Source organism: Montipora foliosa, unplaced genomic scaffold, assembly GCF_036669935.1.
Source record: "Montipora foliosa isolate CH-2021 unplaced genomic scaffold, ASM3666993v2 scaffold_203, whole genome shotgun sequence".
Classification (NCBI taxonomy): domain Eukaryota; kingdom Metazoa; phylum Cnidaria; class Anthozoa; order Scleractinia; family Acroporidae; genus Montipora; species Montipora foliosa.
The window spans coordinates 60,001-70,000 of NW_027179505.1; the positions used below are offsets into that span (position 1 = coordinate 60,001).

Sequence of the window (10,000 nt, forward strand, 5' to 3'; positions counted from 1 at the left end):
TAGCGTAAAATTTACCATGGAAATCATTACATAGGCAATGAATTTCTCTATATAAGAAAGCAAAGAAAATGATTTAATTATTAAAGCAGCAACCGGAAACATTTTCACAAACCGTACAGGCAGTAAGAATAAATGACCAGTAAGCTCAGCTTTTAGGCTTGGCTAAATCTATATATTATTTATACATCCGTTAAATCCGCCTTTTCTGTTTTTTACTGGGTTGCCCAGTCGGAAAATAGGTAGACTTCCGTTTTTTTTTTAGTATTTTTTTCCGTGTCGGTAAAAGTCTTGCCTGTCACTCCCCTGGTAAGTGGTGTCTTTGTGCATAGAGCCTTCTACGCGTATTTTCGTAGGATCGAGAGGGTAGTGGAACTGCGTAGATTTCTCTGGTGGACACTGTAGAATCATTAACTTAGCCTGCAATGGCGTCGAAAGTCATGTAACGCGAATGGCGTTTTATTGGATTCTTAAACAAAATATACCCTTATGGAGCTCAACAATGGAAAGTCAGTTGGATAAACTAGGCAGGAATCTCAAAAGCGACGAGTAATGGACTTCGACAACAATCTATCGCTCGTCGAGACGAAATCAAAGTGAGTTGTATTTACCTGAAGTACATGGTAATTTGACACGATTGAGTTTCTTGTCTTCACGCACGCAATGAAATAGGAAGAGGTTTTCGCCTCCAAGAGCAAATATGTTGTTTGTTTCAATAAATTTTTCGCTGGAAAAGGATTCTGTGGTATTTTCTGCCTTTGTGAATTATAATATCATGTTGTGTATTGAATTTTCTAGCTTAAGGTTGAAATGTGATATGGGAGAAGTTTTTTAGTATTGCTCTGTAAAGCAGGAAGGGTTCACAGGCCTGTTGGAAGCGTGCTTGAGTTTCAACAAAATGAGCCCCAAAATCAGTGAAAAATTAGTAGTAGCTGCTATTTCCAAAATGATGGAATTACCTGGTGATAAATAACGTCGTACGCGTCTTGGAGAGTAAATTTTGACTTTGCATAAACAAGAGTTGGGCGATTGTGATCTTTGTTTTGACTTCGCTCATTTCATTGTCAAACTTTATAACACTTGACAGAAAAAGAAACTTTCAAAAACCCGGTATCTTGCCATCATTTGACACAGATACTTCACTATTCGGCGAGTAAACATGCCGCGGTAACTTAATCACGGCGCCCGCTGAATTCCGGCATGTCACTTTCGATTTTGCGATTTATTTGATTTGAACGTAGCAAAAATCTCCCAAAATGTTTGTCGCGGATCGTAACTTTTTATATTCTATATTCACGGTTCAAAATTAATGTTGTTTTCATGTCGTAAATATTTTATTCTCGATCGACCGTTCCGGAAACTTCCTTCTGCTCTTTCTAAAAACTGTGTATCAATAGTTATTTGCTTTTGCATCAATATTTGTTTTGCATAAAGCAAGCTAACAAAGTCTGTACTTTGCTGAGTTCGCATTTGTTAACGTTAATAGTATTTTCGGTCCGATGCTTCTGTTTTATGAGGGGTATATTGTTTTGGTTTCCCATCCAAACACAAACCCCGCCCGAAAGGGCTTGACTTCAGTGAATTTTAGTATTACAAAGCATTCAGATGCTCAGAGGGCACACTTGTGGTGAAAAGAAGTTGTGAGGGAACTTGAAAATTATCGACATGTCAGCCCAGAAGCCAATGTTTCTCGCTTCTCTTTTATTTGTTATTCTTCGGAGACTGGAATGCTGTATTTCAAATACCACACAATTCAGTGCCTTCTGATTTTCTGTAACACGTACTACAGGCAACCCAGTATATGCTTCACGGAAGCATCTCGTTCCGTTTGCAATGTAGAAGTTTTATTGCAAGTGTAAGTACCATTTCCGTGAAATCCGGGATTTTCACAGGATATCTCATTTTTTAATCTAGTCAGTCATCACAAAACACGCACTGGACCTTCAAGTGTTTCAAACAAAAAAGCAAGTGTATGATGCATTTTTCATGGTATTTTTTTCTTATCATGTTTCATCATTAATACCGTCTTAATTTTTTTTTCCCAAGTCATGTCACATCTCGAATCTTTTCGATCACGATGAATTTGAGATAGAATTCATCCACGATTAATATTGCCGTAATGAGCAGTTTTCACGTTACAAAATCGCTATCGGACGACACAAATAGCAGGTCTCTCACATAGCTCCTTTTGTTATGTTTTTGTTTGTCTCTGAAAGGTTGCTTTCAGGCCACCTATCTACTAGAACAACCTCACACCTTGGCCAATTTGATTTGTTAATTATTCTTTTGAGATACTGACCGAAGACATAAAAGTGCTGTGATCACGTCCCCCTTTTCTTTGTTGATGAGGCTGTTGAAGGAACTACATGGTGTGACTATTTGATCCTAGGAGGCCTAAATAAAAACAATTTCCTCCACAATCAACAGTGATTTCCAGTGATAATGCTGTTAATTGGACGTTCTAAAACGTGGAAGTCAGGCCACAAAACCACTTTTGTTTTAGTTTAATTTCTTTTATATCTTGATCACAGAAGAAAACGCTTTTCGCCTATACAATCGCTCGTCATTTTCTTTGGCAATACTTTTGATAACGCGTTCTATCATGTTAGTGAAACGCTAAAACATACATAGGGACATATCCAGACCTGTAATTGACTGGCAACCAATGACCTCTTTTCTGCCGAACGAGATAAACTCACTGAAATTCACACAACTTCCTTTGGGCATCAGTGTCTTACGACTTGAATGTTGTTTACGAACTATCGCTGCGAGCAAGTCCAAAAATACCGATGATCGTGTCATTTTAAGGAAAACTTAAGCCGCGTAACGTTGGGGGAAAAATATATGTCACTGAGAAGATCTAATGTAAACGACCAATTGTGACGGTTCGTGATCCCCTGGGTCTCGCAAGATTGCGAGGAGGAAACGGGAGAAAACTAAAAGTAAAACAACGTACTTCACACCACTTCCCCCAAACCCGCAACACAGCATAAAAGAAGCGATAACAGGGTTTAAATAAAATATATATAACTAAGCAAAAATGACCTAAGGAACTTAAGAATATACAATTGCAGGATTTAAAACAAGGAAAACGAACTAACCCCAAAAGAGTTTAAAAAACGGTGTACGAAACCTTAATATACTTAACTAAATAAATAATTATCTATTTATTAACTTAACTTAAATGATAATACTAAATTTACTAATTGCTTTACTCTAATATTTACAGACAATAAGTTCAGTTCTTTTCTAGCAAACCCAGTTCAGTCCTTTATAAGCAAATCCAACCGACCAGTTCTCCAACAGACTAACATCAGTTTCCGCGTTGACTTCTCAAATCTCAGCGCTCACTTCTCGTCTGGCCCTTAGTTCCTTCTAAGTTCTCGCGTCTCTCTCAATCTGACCGTTTCTTCTCTTTCCTTGCTGCCACTGACAAAGGGAGTTTTGTCGTTGATTCTCCGGCCGGCTACTACTATTGACTCATAGCAGTGATACTTGCCTTTCCCAACTTCTTTCGACTGCTCTTGCTCTTTTCTCAACTGCAAACTTTCTGCTCCACCAACCAAAACGTATCTCAAGATTACAAGAATTTATACTATTACTGTACATTAATTAAGCTTACAACGTGAGACTTTTTTCCTACTAGAAATGGTACAACAACACTAGTTCATTAACACCGTTATGAAATGCGAATAATTAACAGCAGTGAACTATGGAACTCGTGAAGAGAATGATAGAACTACACCCTCCGTGAGGGTACACTGGGTTGCCTGTGGTACGTGCAGCGTTCCTGGCAATTTTTTTCAAGTTGGGGGGTCATTAAGACCATTTATTATATGGCTCTGTCTCACGAGGACTGGAAACTACAAAATTCACGAATTTGATTGGCTAAAATTGATATTGACCGCGGTCTAGATTTTCCCATCTAGACCGGCATCTAGACGGGTAATATTTTGCAGTGAAAAGATGCAAACTAAAATGCAAAAATATTGAGTATTTTCTTCTACCAATATTTATTTATGGAAGTGCCAAACAGTATGATGACAAAAGAGAGGATGACGAGCAAACTTTGACAGAATTAAGTTCAGCTCATCGCCGCTCATCGCAAGCAAAATGTCAGTACAAACCAGTTACATTAAACGAATTAAATTGTTCTTGTTTGGCCATGTAATAAACATCTTATTAACCGAGCTAGGTCGGTCTGTATGGGAGAATCTTGACCTCGGTCGCTGGTACAGACCTCACTGCGTTCGGTCTGTACTGGCGACCTCGGTCAAGATTCTCCCATATAGACCTCCCGCTCGGTTAATAAGAACTAAGTAATGCCCACGGGCCGATTACGGGCTTGCAAAAACAAAGCATTTAATAAACTACTTACCGGTACTAACCGAGCTAGCTCGAGCCGTACTGGGGAATATTGGCCCTCGGTCGTTTTCGCACTGCCACGACCTCGGGCCAATATTTCCCAGTACGGCCCTCGCGCTCGGTTAGTAAGAAGTTATTAAGGGGTCACCCAGAAGTCATATCAGCAGAGAGGCCATTTGGCTCACAGGTCCTCACACGTTCGTACGACGAAACAGATCCTTTTGTGAGGTTAAAAACCTGGCTACCGGCCTAATAATTAACTCTTTTTCCTACTTTTCCAACGGCGAGAAAACCGCGGTAAATCAGCCATCGCCAAAAAATGTTTTTCTTCTCAAAAAATATTTAAAGTTGGGGGAAAAAATACATCATTTTAAAGCTAAGAAAATAAGCTTTCCAACAGCATATAACTTATTTACAGACAACTGAAACATTTTATGAAAGCGAAAGTTGAACGAAAAAATTTACGAAAAAATAACAGTAAAATATGTTTTCCAGACAAAATTTGGTCATTTTAGCGATGATTACGAATTTTTGGATGCAAAACTAACATTTTCTGCAATTTATCTGCTTTCTTGGACATAAATTCGACCGAAAACTGATGAGGCACGAATATTTTTAGAGTTTTAGGAATAATCGGATTAGCGATCAATGCGTAATGTGATAATGCGATAAAAGTGTCAAATTTGCGACCCGTTGCTAACGGCAACGGAAGCGATCGCATTACGAATAATTAACCTCTGTTTGCCAAAAACAACCCAAATAACTGATTTTTCGACGGAAAATTCATCCCAGAGGATAAAACTATTCACTGGACATGTAATAAAGGTAAATATGTTCGAGCGAAAGCGAAAACAAGCGAATATTTTGAGGCAAAACACAATTATGTGAGATCAAAGGAACATGTGGTGAAGACACGCAATTGCATCACTAAGAAACTAATCTCAACTTTTAAGCGATTTTAACGCTTGAAATTCCATCCAATCCACCTGGTCTAGGCTTTGAATTCACTATTATCGCTGCCGTACGAATCTTCAGTGTTCTACATAACAGCACACTTGGTAAAAGACGGCTCGACGGGCGACAGATTGTTGTCGAAGTCCATTACTCGTCGCTTTTAAGATTCCACCGCCTGTCTTGTTCAGTATCCAATTGACTTGCCATTATTGAGCTTCATAAGGGTGTATTTTGTTCAAAGATCCACTAAAACGCCATTCGCGTTACATGACTTTCGACGCCATTGCCGGTTAAGTTAATCCTTCTACTGTGTCCACCAGAGAAATTTCCCACTACCCTCTGGATCCTAAGAAAATACGCACAGACGGCTCTATGCACAAAAAATAAAAAAACTAAAACAAACAAACTAAACCAAGACCCCGACTGGGTTTGCCATAGTGGCAACCCAGTAAAAAAAACAAACGGAGACTATACATAATTAATGTAAAGCGAGAAAAAGGAGATTTCGTGACACCAATACAGCCATGTAAGCCAGGATATTATTAACGTGATTGTTTTTAATTTTCACTATTTGGTACAAGACCTTTTGCTGTTCATTTACGCAAAATATACATTCATTTACGTCAACAGTTGAAATTATACGGCAAATATACGGCCATTAGCACTTCATTACTACCCTTCGCACCCCGCGGGCCAGCGCTAGACAACACCAACAACATAATCAGGTGCGTGACTCGTACATGGTGCCTTCGGACAGACAGGACCAGCGCTTTATTAACCAACATAGTCTTACCATATTGGCAATACGTGAACATCAGTGTGCAAATGCGAATATTGTTGACAATAATGAAGGGGTAGTTTCTAAAGAAACTGTGGTGCTGCGTCGGTGGGGAAGTAGTATACAAAAATTTGGTTTTATCAACGGAGTTGATAGTGTAAATTGGCCACCGTACAGAGATTCTAAAAGCTGACGTTTCGAGCGTTAGCCCTTCGTCAGAGCGAATAGAGGGATTATGGGTTACGTGTAGTTTTTATAGTAGAGTAGGAGCTACGCTATTGGTGGTAACATGGCAACGTGAAAAATAGGAATATATTAGTTAAATGAAAAGCGTTCGTTAATACCGTGAGGATTAAGGGTGCCGATTTGAAAGATGAATTTTAGTTCCAGATTCTTGCGGCTTTCCGTCGTACCTAGATGTAGGGAAAGGCCGCAGATAGCCATGTGTTTTTTGGAGTGGTTAGGCAGATTAAAATGGCGAGCGACTGGCTTGGATGCATCCTTGTCATTCTTCTCAACATCGCGAAGGTGTTCGCGGAATCGGTTACCTAGTCGTCTACCTGTCTCACCAATGTATAATTTATTGCATAACGTGCAGGTTATGCAATAAATGACATTTGCGGAGGTACATGTGAAACGATCGGTGATCTTAACAGATCGCTTAGGTCCCGATATCTTGCTAGTGTTAACAATGAAAAGACAAGTTTTTCATCGTGAGCGCGCGCATTTGAAAGTGCCGGGTTGCTCGTTAGTTTTGAGCGCGCTTCTAACTAAAAAGTTGCCTACGTTTTTGTCGCGTTTGAATGAAATAATTGGAGGTTGCGAAAAGATTCTACCAGTCTCGGGATCATTTTGGAGTAATTTAAAATTACTAAGAATGATGCTTTTGACTGCGTGATTATGAGGATGGAAAGTGAGGGTGAATGGAATTCTGTCATTCTTATCTTTTTGTGACGTTTGTAGTGATGACTGTCGATAAAATTGTTGGGCGCGATGATGGCCCGCTTTGACCACAGAGACAGGATAGCCACGTTTTTCGAAGAACTGGCACATCTCCTCTGATTTGCTGGAAAAATCGGAGTCATCACTACATAGGCGTCGAAGTCTAAGAAATTGAGAATAAGGGATGGAGTTCTTAACATGTGATGGATGTGACGATGAATACAACAAATAACTGTGTGAATCAGTAGGTTTGTAGTGCACACTAGTACATAGCACGTTGCCTCTAATAGAAACTTTGATATCTAGAAAAGCCAATGAAGTTTCCGAAATTTCCCAGGTATATTTAAGAGCCGGATGAAAAGAGTTGACGGAGGTTATAAATTGATCGAGTTCTTCTCTGCTGGATGAAATAGCGCCGATGCAGTCGTCGATGTAACGGCCGTAGATTTCAGGTTTGGGGCCGTTGTACTGATTAAAAAATTGGTGTTCAACATATCCTACAAAAAGATTGGCATAGCTAGGTCCCATTCTTGTGCCCATCGCTACACCATTAATTTGTTTGTAATAGTTGCCGGCGAATGAAAAACAATTAAGCGTTAAAACTAGTTCGGCAAGGCGGAGGAGCGTTTCCGAGCTAGGTTCTTTGACAATGCGTTGATCGAAAAAGTGTTTAAGTGCTTGAAGACCTTCGCTATTAGGAATGATGCAAAACTTGTCTTTTCATTGTTAACACTAGCAAGATATCGGGACCTAAGCGATCTGTTAAGATCACCGATCGTTTCACATGTACCTCCTCAAATGTCATTTATTGCATAACCTGCACGTTATGCAATAAATTATACATTGGTGAGACATACAGGTAGACGACTAGGTGACCGATTCCGCGAACACCTTCGCGATGTTGAGAAGAATGACAAGGATGCATCCAAGCCAGTCGCTCGCCATTTTAATCTGCCTAACCACTCCAAAAAACACATGGCTATCTGCGGCCTTTCCCTACATCTAGGTACGACGGAAAGCCGCAAGAATCTGGAACTAAAATTCATCTTTCAAATCGGCACCCTTAATCCTCACGGTATTAACGAACGCTTTTCATTTAACTAATATATTCCTATTTTTCATGCCATGTTACCACCAATAGCGTAGCTCCTACTCTACTATAAAAACTACACGTAACCCATAATCCCTCTATTCGCTCTGACGAAGGGCTAACGCTCGAAACGTCAGCTTTTAGAATCTCTGTACAGTGGCCAATTTACATTATCAACTCCGTTGATAAAAACAAATTTTTGTATATTCATTAGTTAGCTTTTCTTTCATCAGTAAGGTTCATGGATTCGTCATCTGTGTTCAGTGGCTCCATTAAGGAGACTCCAGTGTGCGCTTGTGGTCTTTGCTTTGCTGAACATGTTAGAGTAATACGCTGACTTTGCTTTTCTTAGGTCGAAAGTTACCTCATTCCCGATTCGTTTGTATAGTCGTTTCCTCTGGGCATTTACTTCAGATCACAGCTTTAAACAGTTTGTATCTTCGGTTCATTTTATGCCGGATTTCACACGTTACCCATGGAGAAGAGAAGCTTGTAGCTTTTATTTCTTTTCATTGCGCGGGAAAGATTTAGGATGAGCATTATTGACCAAAGACTGCAATAGTTAAAAATGATTGCTGCCTCTACTTATTTCCCTCGATTTTTTGTCTCTATTTTTCGTTTTTGATCGCAACTGTGATTATGAAAGAATAAACTTTTTTAGCTTTGTCATTTCCAATACTTAGTAGGGTAAGGGGATCAATAATCACTACACTGCGCTTTGACGATCACGGTAAATTAAAAAAAACTGTTGAGAAGAGTTGTTAGCTCAAAGGTTTAAGTTTTTTCAAACTTCGCCCAACAAACAATTGTTGTCGCTCAAATCCGGTCTCAGGTTGAATCCGTTTTTACCTAGGTTAAATTAATGATCCTCATTTTAGCTAGGTTGAATGTGCACTCTTCCAAGTTTAAAGCAGCTATCAACCCCCCACAGAGGATTGAAAACACCTTTCCTTTCACTCAAGCTCTGTGATCTCCATTTCAACACAAGTCATCTTAATGTTTCGTATCATCTTATCGGTTTTTGTATTAATACACTTACCCATTCAGTCTCAACATTACAACATAGTAAGGAAACAAAGAACGCACATATATACTAACTAAATACTAACCGGTACTCGAACTCGTCGTACCCTACAGATCTACAACGACGAACCCGTTCAACCCATTTACTCTTACGTAGTAAGTCAACTTAAATCCAAACCCAAACTTAATCCTATAACCTGACCCAAATTTTTTCTAGGCTTAATTTAGGCTCCAACAAAGTTCTTCCATTCATCTGAGTGCGTATTCAACCTAGGTAAAATGAGGATCCCCAATTTAACCTATGTAAAAATGGATTCAACCTGAGAACGGATTTTACCGGTGACAAAATTACCACCAACCAATTCTGTGTTTCCGGTTTGCACTCAGCCTTTTTAATTAAGCGAGACATTTTAATTACTGATTTATGTGTCATGTTCCATTATGAAACAGATGTAATTCAGATTGAAAAATGGAAGGTGCTGAAGTCGGAAAAGTGGTGTTTACAGTGTTATACAGCATAACGATCCTTGCATCTGGAGTAGGCAACACCCTTCTCATCTACATCGTGTGGAAAAGATCAGAAGCACGATCAATTAACAGCGTCATGTTTGTTAACATGGCCGTGGCCGACTTACTGGTGACGGCGTTCATAATGCCTTGGTCCATTGCTCAGTTTTATAGCGAAGGTACGTGGCCGATTACTGGAATGCTTGGAGAAATTACATGCAGGGGATTTCCCTACCTTGGTTATATCAATCTTGCGGCATCTATTCTTTGTCTGATCATCATGGCAATTGATCGTTACTTCGCAGTTCTCCGACCTTTGAATCGCCACAACCTTTGGTTCAGGA

At 39.5% G+C, this 10,000-nt stretch overlaps 1 protein-coding gene across 3 annotated transcripts in view; it reads left to right on the forward strand.

Annotated features, from left to right (window-relative positions):
• Positions 1 to 10,000, forward strand: part of LOC137986419 (G-protein coupled receptor 83-like) — a 32,004-nt gene that overhangs the window by 20,814 nt on the left and 1,190 nt on the right. For 2 of the 3 annotated variants that reach the window (XM_068833520.1, XM_068833521.1), the window contains one exon: positions 9,600 to 10,000. This exon is cut by the window's right edge and continues 1,190 nt beyond it. In XM_068833520.1, coding sequence (XP_068689621.1) covers positions 9,619 to 10,000 — 382 coding nt within the window. In that variant the 5' untranslated portion in view covers positions 9,600 to 9,618. Of the gene's footprint in view, positions 1 to 5,946; positions 6,042 to 9,599 lie in introns of all 3 variants that reach the window. The other variant, XM_068833522.1, reaches the window with a different exon arrangement.